Source organism: Mastigoproctus giganteus, chromosome 6 (assembly GCF_048544385.1).
Source record: "Mastigoproctus giganteus isolate SK-2022 chromosome 6, ASM4854438v1, whole genome shotgun sequence".
Classification (NCBI taxonomy): Eukaryota; Metazoa; Arthropoda; class Arachnida; order Uropygi; family Thelyphonidae; genus Mastigoproctus; species Mastigoproctus giganteus.
The window spans coordinates 148,415,566-148,430,218 of NC_143580.1; the positions used below are offsets into that span (position 1 = coordinate 148,415,566).

General features: G+C 37.2%; 1 protein-coding gene across 1 annotated transcript in view; it reads left to right on the top strand.

The window, feature by feature from the left end:
• Positions 1 to 5,321: 5,321 nt before the first annotated feature.
• The window catches only part of LOC150084650 (papilin-like), a 967,274-nt gene continuing 957,942 nt past the window's right edge, over positions 5,322 to 14,653 (top strand). The window contains exon 1 of the mRNA XM_090376529.1: positions 5,322 to 5,545. Coding sequence (XP_090232655.1) covers positions 5,517 to 5,545 — 29 coding nt within the window. The 5' untranslated portion in view covers positions 5,322 to 5,516. The remainder of the gene's footprint in view (positions 5,546 to 14,653) is intronic.

The following is a 14,653-nucleotide window of genomic DNA, read 5'->3' on the forward strand; positions in this document are numbered from 1 at the left end:
TGATCAAATTAATCCAAAAATTAAATAGAGAAATAAAAATTACCGAAATATACAGGGCGTCTCAGAAATATTGGTACAAACGTTTAGGGGAGGTAGGTAACATCTAAAGGAATGTGAATTGCATAGTAACCCATAACCGGAAACGTCACCGTAAGTCAGTAGACGGCGCTGTTCATCAGTTCGCGAGAGGGAAAATTTCTGGTTTACTCATTCAAGCAGTAGTCACCGCACGAAGAGCATGCATCGATATACGAACTGTGAGCTGGCAGACATGCACCTAGTGTATGGATTAGCAGAGGGCAATGGACGAGCCGCTCAACGAATTTATGGAGAACGCTTCCCAGACAGACATGTACCGGATCACCGTTTGTTTGCGCGTGTGCATCAAAATTTGTGCGATTATGGGTCATTTAGAGGTAACAGGAATAGTGCGGGCAGACCACGTTCGACGCGAACTCCCACCATGGATGAAAGTGTGTTGAATGCCGTCCAGAATAATCCTACTACCAGCACACGTGCCGTTGCTTCTGCCTTAGGAGTGTCTCGTTGCAGTGTAGAGCGTGTCTGGCACGACGATTCCTTACACTCCTTTCATCTCCAAAGGGTTCAGTTACTGCTCCCCCAAGATCATCCTGCACGTGTGGCTTTTGCGCAGTGGTTTCTCCAAGAAAGTGTTCAAGACTTGAATTTTCCAGCCTATGTTTTGTTCACAGATGAGGCTTATTTCACTCGGGAAGGCTTATTCAATCAGCACAATGCTCATGTGAGGGTTCACGAAAACCCACACGGTGCGCGCGTCCCCATGCGGCACAACATCGCTTCGCAATAAATGTGTGGGCAGGTATGGTCGGTGACTGCTTAGTCGGCCCATACCTGTAACCATCCCACATGAACTCCGCTAAATATCGGATCTTTCTTGAACAAGTTCTGCCAGGGTTACTTGACGATGTTCCAGCAAATGTGAGACGCAACATTTGGTTTCAACATGACGGGGCACCTGCCCATTATGGAAGGTGTGTTCGTGACAATTTGAACAGGCGTTTTGGGCGTCGATGGATTGGCCGTGGTGGACCCGTTGCCTGGCCCTCACGCTCACCTGATTTATCGAGCCTTGATTTCTTTCTGTGGGGGCCCTCAAATCTATCGTGTATGAATCGCCTGTGGAGACGGAAATGGATCTCGTGGTGAGACTCGTCTGCGCTGCTGCTACTGTCAAAGAAACTGCAGGTGTGTTCGACCGTGTCCTCCAATCCATGCTGCGTCGGTGTCACGCATGCATCGCATCTTATGGTGGAACCTTGGAGCATCTGTTGTAACATCATGAAATGCATCCATCTCGTACTCCATTGTTAGTATTATGTCAAATAAATGTTTGCCACTAATACTGTCTTGTGTCATTTCTGCTTCTTGTGCCTCTGCTACTACTTTCCCGTGATGTTTCCGGTCATGGGTTCCTATGCGATTCACATTCCTTTAGATGTTACCTACCTCCCCTAAACGTTTGTACCAATATTTTTAAGACACCCTGTATATTAAAATAAACAAGAAAAAAAAACATATATATATATATATAGATAAAAAAGTACACATACGCCTACGCAATTTTTTCTCAATTTTTACCTGCCTTAAGTGCGTCTCTCTCAACTACCTTTAATGGTGATTAGTGCTGGCTTTCTTTAGATGGTTTTTTTCACGGCACCACGCGATCTCATCTTCACAACTTGTTAGATGTGTACGAGTATATAGTGTATATATTGTTGCTGTTGTGTAACAACTCGTCACCCCTGTGACCACTAAGGAAAGTACAATTGTTGAGAAGCATACAAATATGTGATCGTCACAAGTGTCCCTAACTTGTTTCCAACAAGGTGGCATTATTATCTACCGCTAACTTAGGTCTGGGTAACGCGAACTTTATCTCCGCTGGTCCGTTTGTCTCTTTCTGGAGGTCTACTCAGGCAGGGCCACCTTAAGAATGTTCTTAAGGTGACGTTGACTCAGGCAACAGGAAACCACGGAGATTGTTTCACAGAACCCCCTAACAAGGCGGCATTATTAAACATGCTTGAGAATGATCTCTCATTCAGAGATACAGTACTATAATCATTCGGGAGACAATCTTCTGTATCTTATAGTATATATTTCTGTGATGACTAAGCTTACCGAAAGAAACGGATTCTTCAAGGCTGAGAATGTCACAAACAAATTGTCTTTTGTTGTGGTACCCTCGTAGGAATAAAGACTGGTTTGTTCTAAACAATCAAGATGCAACAGAATTTAAGTCTCTCTCTCTCTCTCTCTGATTCTGATGCCATACAAATAATACCCTTCTAACAACAAGGCCAACAGCGACAGCGCAATTACTTCCTGATAACGGTTTTTAACAATAAGTTTATGAATACATCCGATTCATGTTTTATTTATTTTTTTCCCATGGAAAAATTGAAAGCTAGGTATTTAGCATTATAATTGGAAAGATGCAAGATTAGGCAGCATCAAACAAAAAGATTACCAACTAAACACAAATTTTACCCACTCAATTTATCCATTTCTTATAAGTTGTTTAATTCATTCTTAAATTTACCCAAACTGCCAACTTCCACCTACCAGATGAAGTTTATTCCAGCAATCAATAACCCTCTGGCTGAAGGCAAATTTCCGCACATTTATTCTACACCCATCCCTTTCCAATTTAAAATTATGTGTCCTTGTGTATTGTGCGTGTGGATGTTATTGAAGAAAGAGTAAAGATGCTATCAGTATTCAGTTTACTCAATTCTTTTGAATGGTTAAACAATTCAATTAGGCCTCGACGCAGATGCTCATAAATAAATATTTTTTTGCTCCAAATGCTGCAATTTAGAGAATAGTCTTTCTTGATAACAATACCCTTTTGTGCCCCAACTTCTTCAACTCCTTCTCTGCACCCTTCCTGTTTTGATTGCTTCGAATGGGAAGAAGGTTCTCACGAATATACACCTACGTTACATACATTTTTTAAAATGTAAGTTGATGCAATAGGTTGTTTTAAACAAAAACTTAAAAATAACATTTTAAAATATGAAGTGAGATGCAATGACAAATTTCGGGTAAGCAAATGATTCTCGCACATCAAAATAGGCCTATCTGGCATAACTCGCTAATTACGAAGGAGATTTAGATTGAAACAGTCCGCTGAGGAGATATTCGTAAAATAATTCCATTAAATAACGATTCTCAAATGAGTTCAAATAACGAGTTTCTTTTATATCGAACAACCTGATCGGAAGTGGGTGGATCATGTTTCTCGAGAGGTTTCGAAGTCCAAGAGACTAAAGTTACCCCATAGTAATAAGAAACCTCTCTATATGCTACCGGCCGAACAGCTGTGCATTGGGCAAGGACAGCATCGTGCCCTGGTCAATGCGTTCAGGGACATTCGGACTATTTCCGTTTGTATGATGTGCCTGCAAAAAAGAAAAAGAAAGCCAGTTCAAACTATTTCTCTCCTATGAAGGAGGAAACAGCTTGATTGAGCTTTGAAGATGTGGCTGAGTTAGTATGTAAATTACGTGTGTTCTGTGATTGATTTGCCTGTTTCCGATGAACAGAAAAATAATAGAACTTCCAAGAGAAAAAAAAAAAAAAAAAAAAACAACCATGCAATCCTCTCCTGAGACTGATTAACTTAACCACGATGTGGAAAAAAAAAGCCTCCATAAATATTTCTCTCATCATTGAAAGGATTCGAATGCGGGCTTTTTCCCTCCAGTGTAGAGAGGACAATGTATGAACATATATGTACTGTACGAAGGGAATATCTTTTTGGTGGGCAGCGCAGTACCCTTGTAGAAACAATAACAAGTATTTACTGAGTCAGCTTGTTCTGGTTTTAAGGAATTTTTTGCACATTGGCTACTTTGGTTATGGCGTGCCAGTTCATTTTCGTACTCTAGTTCATACTGGGTTTTTGCGTTTTGTCTGTACAAATATATTCACACGCAGATTTGCATGTTTACTGACATCGAGCGTGTAACGAGCTAAGTTGTACTACATAAGTACTGTTTTGAATAATTATCCTTTTATTATATTCACCTGGATTCTCCTTACTTTTACAGACAACCAATACCATGTTAAAATAACAATCTGCTGCATTCAAAAACGTCCTACTGAGATTTTATTTCGGCTATAATTCATACCGTGGACTTATGTTTCTTTCTAGTTCAGCTCCAATAGAAATGAAAGTCACTGAATCTATTGTTACCCTGTTGCATTGGTGTGGTCAGAAGTCTGCTTTCTGGGTGACTGACCTTACTAACTAAGCCACAACCGGCTCCTAATGAGAGCTTGTCCCCAAGCAGTTTTTTTTTTTTTTTTTTAAACTAAGAGAGGCTTTGGCACAGTGGTTCATATACCCGTCGGTACCACGAGCAACTTGAAAGTCTTGTTAACTCCCCAGCCAACTCAAGTGTTTTAATTTAATTACATAGTAACATACAATATGTCCTAGGAGATCAGCAGAAAAATAGAAGAGAGCAAAGAGTACATGGAATTACTGATATTGACTGACTAATCTAGTAATCAACTTATTGTGGATACGATCATTGTTGAGAACCCACAATTCATAAATCCATAAATGAAAGAGAAGCAAAGTTGAAAGTGGTTACTTAGCAGCCACATAATTAGAGAAAACAGAACAACGGAAGAGAACTAATAAACAACAGCATTATTGTTACAGCAATTGTGCTTCGCCGTCATAGCCTCATGTGTTCAATGTCATGTCTCCCAAAATCTTCACGATATGTTAAGCTATTTGGTGAGACATGTGGTATAATAAACTTTTGCAATATCAGTTCCGCGGTGGATTCGGCTTTCCTTCTATTCCTAGTGCTGCGTTGGTCATTATGAGTATTTACGTGTAAACTACAGCTCAAAACCCTTTCGTGTTATTCGTCACCCTTCAAAATGGCTTTCTTCATGTGTGTTATTTCTGTCTTTTCTTTTCTACTGAATTTTAATTGCCTGCATTTTGCTGCCAGTGCAAGCAGGACCGAGGGGAAGAATAAGATTTTTTTTTTTATGGAACAAACGGAGACTGCGCTAATCTACGTTAAGTAATAATGGACAGGAGGGAGGCTTCACTCCATAAAGAGAATGGGGCAACAGAAATAAAAAAAAAAAAAAAGAAAATCAACAAAAAAGAAAGAACGCTATTTTGAAAACTTCTGATTGGTTGAATCCAACATTTTTCTTATTGGCCAGTTGGCGGCGCCGGGAAGTTGTAAACCACCGTCTTCGTGGAGTAGAAGTCCCGTTTCTTCAGCAGCACACACACATTTACCGCCGTTGCTCTGTAGTTTCCAGCCTTGTACAGGTAACCGTCTCGACCTCATTCAACTTTACTGTTTAGCCATTCTCTGAAAGCACGTGTTAAAGCGCGTCACGGTCATCTCCACGTGGCTAAGAGAAAGTGTGAACCTTGGCGGCGAAACCTCTCATTACAAGCGACGCGAAGCAAGCAGCTTTGTGCAGCCAACATGATGAGGCGGACTGCGTCGGTTGCAGGGTGAGTTTTTCTTTTTTTTTTTCTCCCTCAGTGTCACAGCTTCTATTGAATAAAGTAATGGTACAGTGGGAAAGTAGAATAAATTAGAGTAAGAAAGTCCTTGTCAATAGTAAATTTTCGATGGAATGTCTGTTCCTGTAGTAATCCTTTATCGCAGCCACATGCAGGTCCATATTTTCTGGAACGTGTCTGCAAAAGATGAACTAAGCGGCGATTCATGTTTCTGAATCTGAATTCAATCTAAACTAGTTTCTGAATTCAATCTAAACTAGTAGCAGAAAGAAAAGGAAAGCTGAAAAACGGCTGAATGTGAATTTGGGATTTGCAGATTTATTTTTATTTTTACCATTTACAAAATAAATGCAAAAAAAGCTTGTGTTGATGTACATTAGCAATCTAAACAAAGCAAGTAAAAAATCAAGGCTTAATTCAGCGAAAACTAGTCTGGTTCGAAATGTTAAAATAATCAACCATTTGAGAAGCCATTCTTGAATTTTAGAGTGATATTTTCATTCTGAATATTGTAAAAGATTCACTAAATACCTTTTAAAATTAAGTGTCAAGGTGGCGTGCAAAATATTAATTTAATGACATTGTGTGTAATCACCGTTGAAACAAAATCTTCAGTCTAATCAGAAAATGCACTTTTAGATAATATTTAATCAGTTATAAAGAAATGTAGAAATTTTCTATTATTTTAAAATAATAAAATAATGCAATCGTGTTTTTCTATTATTTTAATAGGAAAACACGATTTTGCGTTTTTTTTTTTTTTTTTAATTACTTTAGGAATATTTGTTTCAAGAGGGCACCAACAGTTTTCAATGACGTATTCAATTTCTTTCTGTCGTCTGCTGAAAGTACAAATATTTCAGTCTTTCTGGAATTTGGTATGCCAAATGGAGTGCAGCACGTTATTTCCATTGTTATTCTATGAGATTTTAAAATTGTTTTACAAAGTAGAGAAGTCTGGCTATCACTTTAACTAAATAGACTTTCAGAAAATGAACTGTTACGGATATTGAATTAATTCTTACCCCTTGACTAGGTAAGCGTTATTATTTAACTGAAGAAAAATTTGGCATTTTTCATACCCGCTAATGAAATACTGGCCTATGCGAACGCCAACGTAAGATATGTAGTTTTGTAGAGTAGTCGAGAGAAACCTTACTAAAATGAAGATGCGGCTGTTCATAATAGGTTCAGAAATATTGCAGTTCACAATTTAGAAATTCTAGCAAATATACAGAACTACGTAATTTTAAAGTACTGTATTAACAATTAGTAGCAGAGCCTTATACTTTTGAATTTTTTATTTAAACCTAAGTCACTTCTACGTTGCAATGTCTAGCAAACGTATAGTGGTATTGGTTTTACGTTACTGCTTGAGAAAATTGTATTATTATATTAATACAATATAAATAATATAATACAGTATTATAAATAATATTATAGATATTTTTTATTATTAATAATATACTGTATTATTTATATTAATAGAAAAACTTTCGTTCAGTTAATAATAAATAATAAAACTTTGCTTTGTAAATATATAAATATACATATGGTAAATTAGTGACGGACAGATTTTATGTATATTTATATATTTACAAAGCAAAATACCAGAAATACATTGAATTTCTGGTAACAGGTAATGGGCTCGCTTCACTTGGAATAGAGAATTTGCTCCTGTTGTTGCTGTGTGGGCTGAGGAGACCACCAAGTAAACTGTGTGTGACTGTTTTTATGTAGTGATTTTAGAAGGGCTTTATTGAAACGCGTTGGAAGTTTTAATGAACGTAGTGATTTGTTGTATAATAGAACTATTTATAAGCATTTCATATTTCATGATGAAATTTAATTTTTATAGTGTATACTTCACTTTATGGGTTTTATAATATTTATTGAGATGTATACATGCATAGGAAAATTTTGTATATACGTTTTACCACTCCTAGAAATTTAAAATTTTAATTGAAATTTAATTTAATGTTATTGAATAAATGCCTGTAGCTAAAAAGAGGGGGAAGAAACTGTCATATTAGGGCCACCCAAGAGCTATGGTTCAGAGAGTTTGTGGTAAATGAGCGATAGCTCGAGAAACGCCAGCCAGAGATCGAAAAAATTGAATTGGCGAATTCTGAGTCGGCCCTATATATCTTAGAAAATGAATTCTGCAGTCTAATAAATTTATGTGAATTTATTAGACTAGAATTTTAACTGCGAGAGGTGAATCTCTGCTTATATTTTTTATAACTCTTAAAAAGAACTCAGTACATCCCCCCCCCCCTACCACGTCCTTCACATAAATTTCTTAAGCTTTGGAGGCTTGCCTAGATTATTGCTGATTACATTAAACACAGAACTGCCAACGTTCTATGTTTAAGTAGCAGAATTACTTAATAAAGGGCTTGCTTAAGCCTCTGGCGAGCCTTTGAATGGTGCCCGTTTCGAGTCTTTTTGGGGATGACGTTTCATGCAAGTTTTTCCAGCAATTATGAAGGAGGATTTCTGAACAGTTACGCTTTCTGAATGATGACTCACTAGAAGGAGAAACTAGTGTAGAAAGATTTTTGTAGATATTGCTGATTTGTAAATATATACAGCATATATATATATATATATTTTTTTTTTTTTTTTTTCGTCAAAGATATTAATACACTTTTCTAAATCAGTTTTTCGCAAAATATTTTCAAATATTTTCTCGGTGTTTACCTAGCACTTGTACTTTTTGTAATATGACTGCTTGATAATATCAGTACAAGTTAATTAAAAATATTTAATTACAAAACAGATGAAACTGGTTACAGTTACCTTTTTATCGCTTTTACAGTTTAAATGCAGTACACTTTATATGCATTACTATAATGCAGTACACTATTGTATTAAAAAATGCGTACAGTTTTAAAATGTGATTATGATTTCCTCTGGTACACTTTTCCGGAATGTCGCGGTACAACGACCAGCAGTAGTGTCTGCCAACACACGTTCGTTCCAGAAGCACGATTTTCTGTTGAAGTAACTAATATCTTGAATAACTTAATGTTTCCCTTGTTCATTACTCATCGTGCCCAAGTTTTCGGGAAAGAAGTCTAAATACAAATGCAAGAAATAGTTTCAGCGACATATGACATCCCATTTCTTTATATGCATCGAGCAGCTTCTGAACCCCACCTTTGTATGCAAATGACCTGTGGTTACCCAAAAAAAGGTTTTTCACAAAGCCATTTGAAATTCTGCCATGTTTTTAGTTCCAATACATTGGAGCATTTTTGTGTGCTGTTTTCCTGCATATTTAATTTGAGGACCCACAAAGATTCCCTTTTTCATTTCGCTGAAAATGGTCAGCTGACAGACTCCTCTTGCCGATGCTCCCAGAAACCTGATGTGCTTACAGGCAAGAGGCAGTGCCAGCAGTTAATTTATAGGTGAAGGATTAACTCCATTGTTCAATAGGATAGTGCCAAGTTTTTATCCTGGATCAGACGTTCTTGTGTAGTGGACACCTGGGGTGATCTTTGCTCCCATACTCTGCACATCAGGGTTGGTGTGCAGGCTGGTTCACGATCTTACCGATACCTATCATCAGACCGTGCTGCTGGTGCCAAGTTTGTATCCTGGATCCGTGGTTATTCTGTAGTGGATGCCTACTCTAGACATCAGGGTTGGTGTGCAGGCTGGTTCAGGATCTTATCGATACCCATCATTAGACCATGCTTCTGGTTCAGGTGGACTCGAGGGATTGTATCTAGTCTATTTTCTTTTCCTGTTTTTTTTCATTCCTCCTTCTATTTTCTTATCGCAGGTCGAATTCGCTGGTTCCTATTCCTTCCCTAACTACTGTATATGAAATTTTATAAAATTAAATCTCTCGCGGCACACCGGTTGGGAAGCTCTGATCTGGAGCAGTGGTTCCCAAACTACTGAGATCTACGGAGCCCTTTAAACATGAAAAGAAGTTCGTGGACCCCCTATATATTTATATAGGGGGTCCACGGTTTGCAGACCCCCTACACGCACACACACACACATATGAACACTGAGTTTTCTGAAACTCAATTTTTTTCTTATTTTTACATAAATTTTATATATTTATGTAAAATCAATCATCAATTTATTAATGATTTTTAATCATAAATTTGCTATACATACAACGAATAATTTGATCAGTTCTAGAGGGTCGTTTCGCTTACCTCTGGAACTGATCTACCAACCCCCAGGGGTCCGCGGACCCCAGTTTGGGAACCGCTGACCTAGAGGATAAAAGGATAACTGGTTAATTTTCCGAATATCCATCGTAATTGTGCGCAATTGTGATTTAGAAAAGAGCTGCACACGTAACAGATTTTGTTGGGGTGGGGTGATTTTATATTTTTAGTGCATACAATGAATATGTTTCAGTAATTCACTAGATCTTGCCTTTAATAATTTATAATCAAATAATTACTTTATGAAATAAAAAGGACACAGATATATTCAAACAGTTACATGAATATTTAAATAATAATTAACTAGGGGGCTTCACTTTTCTCGCCTCCTCTCGCACGCTTTTCTATATAAAATGTAGAGGTAAGTGAAGTAAGTCAAATCTTTTCTATGTAAAAGACACACCTGTCGAAACGCGCTAATCGATATCTAATCAGGAAATGCCCTATGTAATTATTTACCTGTGCATTTGTAGTGCGCGGAATTTTCAAGGTCGAATAAATATCTCTATGTAATTATTTACCTGCGTTTACTTAGGAAACTTAGGAAAAGGCCTTTTGCTTCGTGTTCCATAATGCATGAGGAATATTGTTGCATCCGAAAGAGCAGGACTAAAATATTTAACTGAAATATTTACAAAATACTAATCTATTTATAAATATACAATATTCATTAATATACAAAAAACATTACAATGGAACTTCAAATGTTATACAGTGAAGCACGTGCGCGAGGTTGGTGAACGTTATGGAGGCAGTTGTCAATAATTAATTGCATTTGTAGTGACGTAATTGCCTCGCCCTCTTCTCCCATTTGTTCGAATAAATATAACTAGGAGGAAAACTTTTTTTAATGTATAGAGAGAAAAATAATTATATTCATGATTACTGGTTTGCAGAATAGGTTTATAAGAGTGGTATAATCAGTCATTATGTTCATGTAATCGGTCTCATCACAAAACCTGCACGTGTTGTATAGGAAATCCAAAAACAATTTAAAATCAGCGTCCAGAACATCTATCTAGTCTATATAGTGTGTATATATACAATGTATATATTTTTTTGTGATAAATTGTTGTTGACCGGCATTATGTGAGCTAAGTGATAGTTTAATGGCGAATAAAATAGTTTTAATGTACAGTGAAATTGTATCATATCATTATAAATTCTTGATTTTAAACTTTATTCTCCTCAAAGTAGTATAGAATTATCATTTCTGCACCACTTGGAAAAAGACCTGGATTCGATTTTTAGTCACGGACCGAAGTAGAGATTACTTTGCGGCAATGGATGGACTCTTTAATTTTTTTTCAATCACACACACTAATCTAAATGAAAAGTTTCTCATTTTATATTCTTCTGATAGTGTCAAGATGGTTAAAAAATTATGTTAGGGCCATTCGAGAATTACCTCATCTACCTGTGTTATTGTCTTCGTAAATGTGGTGTCTGGTGAATTGTTTGGACGGGAAACTCTAGTTCTTCCGAGGGGTGGAAGCCTTGCTATCCTCTCCTGAGACCGACTAACTCAGCTACAGAGTGAAAAAAGCCTATGAAAGTTCCTGAAGTCATTCTCGGGATTAGAATTCGTGCCTTTTCCATCAGGTGATTATGACCGCCATACTACGCGCGAAGACTTCTATGTTTAGAGGAGTCTACATCTTCACTGTAGAAGTTTTATGGCAGCCGATATTTTGTGGCGGCATACGGATTCTGTTTATCGTGCATACCTGGGGTCATGTATCTACCTCGGGAACACAGTCGGTCCTGCACGGGGTTCTTCTCCCGGACTGTGTTGGTCGGAATATGGAGAGCACGGTGGAGTTCTTCAGAGGTGGGAGAGATAACCAGGAAGATCATTCCTGTGGCAGATTTTGCCATTACTAAACCGGTGTCGTCGTGGTTCTGTCCGTCTATGTATACCAGTTTTTTGCTAACAGGTCATGGGTCGATCAGAGATAAACTGTATTCTCGAGGGTTGGAGCCGGATCCATGGTGTTCTTGTGGAGCGGCAGAGACTTGGCAGCATATTTTGTTCTCTTGTCCTTATTATAATGCTGAACGGTGTCTTTTGGGAAAACAGATAGCTAATTTTAATGAAGATAACGTACATACATTGGTGCAAGGAGTTAACAACTTTCAGGCCTTACAAGAGTATGCAAATGCTGTGTTCCCTAAAAGATCTATCATACGAAACCTCACGGACATTGAATTGGCCGTCTACAACCCAGAATCTTCATTGATTGCATCAGGGCTTGGGAGCTTCAGACCTGGAAGCTTTTGATCGGGTCTGGGGCTCCTGGGCATGGACCACTTAAGTGGTTTTTTTTTTTTTTTTGTTCGCCTGTTGTTCAGTTCTTGGGTTTGGGCGGCCCAAGGCTGGACAGCTGGCACTCAACAGTCTAGCACTCTCTCTGTTGAGTGTTTAATTGCGCTTTGGCGCTTCAGCTTTTAAAGATAGAACCAGGTCCGGCTCCACGTGCCAGGGATGGGCATCAGATTGCAGTTGAAGAGTTCACCTGCTTTCTGATGGCAAAGTGACCTGACATAAACAACATACTACACTCACAAACATCTCTCTTATATTTACTTTTATTCTTTCCTATTCAAAATTTCTTGTTTATACACTTAACTTAGCTTAGATTATGAACTTAACTTAACTTAAATTTTTTTTTTTTTTTTTTTTACTTTTACTTCTCTTTTCAAAAATATGTTTTGTCTTCTTATTTCTTAGCTATCTTTTTATTTATCAGGTCCACTTTACAGATTTTCTGTTTTAAATGATTTAGGTGGAGATGGGCATTTGCCTGGGAACCACCCTGAACCAGTACACACACACACACACACACACACACACACACACACACACACACACACACACACACACACACACACACACACACACACACACACACACACACACACACACACACACGCGTCCATCCATTCAGATTAGCTTACCTTAAGCTGAATTCATATGATTCCGCTTATATTTTCAGATTAAAAGGTTTTTAATTGCTCCCCAGAGATGTTTAATTGCTCCCCAGAGATGTTTAAAAAAGATTTCCTACACAAAGGCACGTTCAGTTAACTAAATAAAATTGCAGTCGATGTAAACGTGAACGTAATAAAGAAAGAAAGAAACAAGCAATGGTCAAGAAATATAGAAAAAAAATAATACTTTGGTTTTAAATAAATCTCCAAATTCATTAACATATTTATCCCATTATGTCACTAGGCCGTTCATGATATGTCTGTGGCAGGATTTTACTAGTTGTAGCAGTATTATTATCACATCTATGACCTTACCATATGAAATAGGTCTGATGGATTGCCCTTCAAGCATCTCTTTAAGGCTGCCTAACGCTTGGAGGTATCACGTTCACAGATCCAGAATATATGGTAGGTGTGCCGTTTGAATATATTTCCGTTTGCGTAAGGCCATCAAAAGCAAGCTTAGTTATGCCTGGATGGGGAGACTTATCGACAATGCCAGTCCCCAAATGGTGCTAATGAACTGAGACTCTTAACAGACTTTGGTGGAAAACAGAGTCGAACTTGATTGTGAAGATATTGAGGAAACGGGGCTTAATCTTGTTTGGGGGAGGAATTGGTAAGTTCCTCTGTACAATTATAGATTCATATTAAAATACTTTTCAAGAGGTAAAATCGCAGACTCCGCGTATATTTTCAAATTAAATGATTTATTGATTGCTACTCTCTGGTTTTGAAAATACGATTTCTTAAGGTACGTTCAGTTAACTAAATAAAATTGCAACTGACGTCAACGTTTCGGATTCCGTTCTCAAGACAATTTGCTAATAGCGGCAACTGGACTCTTCTGAAACAGGTTGTAAATTGGGATCTCAGTTTGCAAACTGAATCCGAAACGTTTACATCAATCGCAATTTTATTTAGTTAATTGAATGTGCTTTTGTGCACACTCAATCAACAATTAAAAAAAAAAAAAAATTAATTTCAAATGTACGTGGAATCTGTTTTTTTTTTTACCTTTTTTGAAATTTGGTAATTAATTTGCACACAAATGCCTTTCACAGAATATATACGTAAAAATACTTTTATTTTATCTGATTCTGGTGAGAAGGCCTGACGTAGCCCAGTGGTCAGGAGCGAGAGTGCATAGCACGCGTTCCTTGAATGGACTGGGGTTCAAGCCCGTGACTACTAAATACGATAAATATTTGTATTGACGATTTATTATAAACTCTACTGACTTGGTTGTCGTGCCGGAGTATAAACAGAAAATTTATTTAAGTGTGGAAACGCCCACCATATAGGTAAAATCTATCATCATGCCGCTTGCAAGTGTTACGAAGTGCACTAAATTAAAGCTGTAACTTTAATTCAAATGACGAGGTTTTGGGACTCTGCTTTTGTTACTGAAATCTTTCTACGGAGCAGCATGAAAATAGACCAGTGGTGTCCAACCTTTCCCGTACACAGGCCATATTCAAAGTTAGATTTGTTTCGCGGGCCGCACTGAGCGATTCCAAAAAAATTTGTGTTACATGTAAAAGGAAGTGTCTATTTTCATTTTATCGTTTTTTTTATTTTCAGGTTATATATAAAAAATGCAAATTCCCAACACTTATGTGCAACAAAGCTATGTCAGTGATTTATTTTTTTGATTTTTTTTTTAATTATAAAAATATGACTTATTTTTGGTTAAAAAAAAAAAAAAAACCTTACTTTTGCTTTTAAATGATCGACTTAGAAAATTTACAACCTGAAAAGGATAACTGCTTTTCAATATTAAGGTGAATAAATAAATAAATATAATGATACATCTAAAATTGAAAATTGAACAAAACTTAAATATTTAGTGAAAATTCTGGTTGATAATTAACAAAATTTAAAATGCTGTTTTAGTACACTTTCCGTG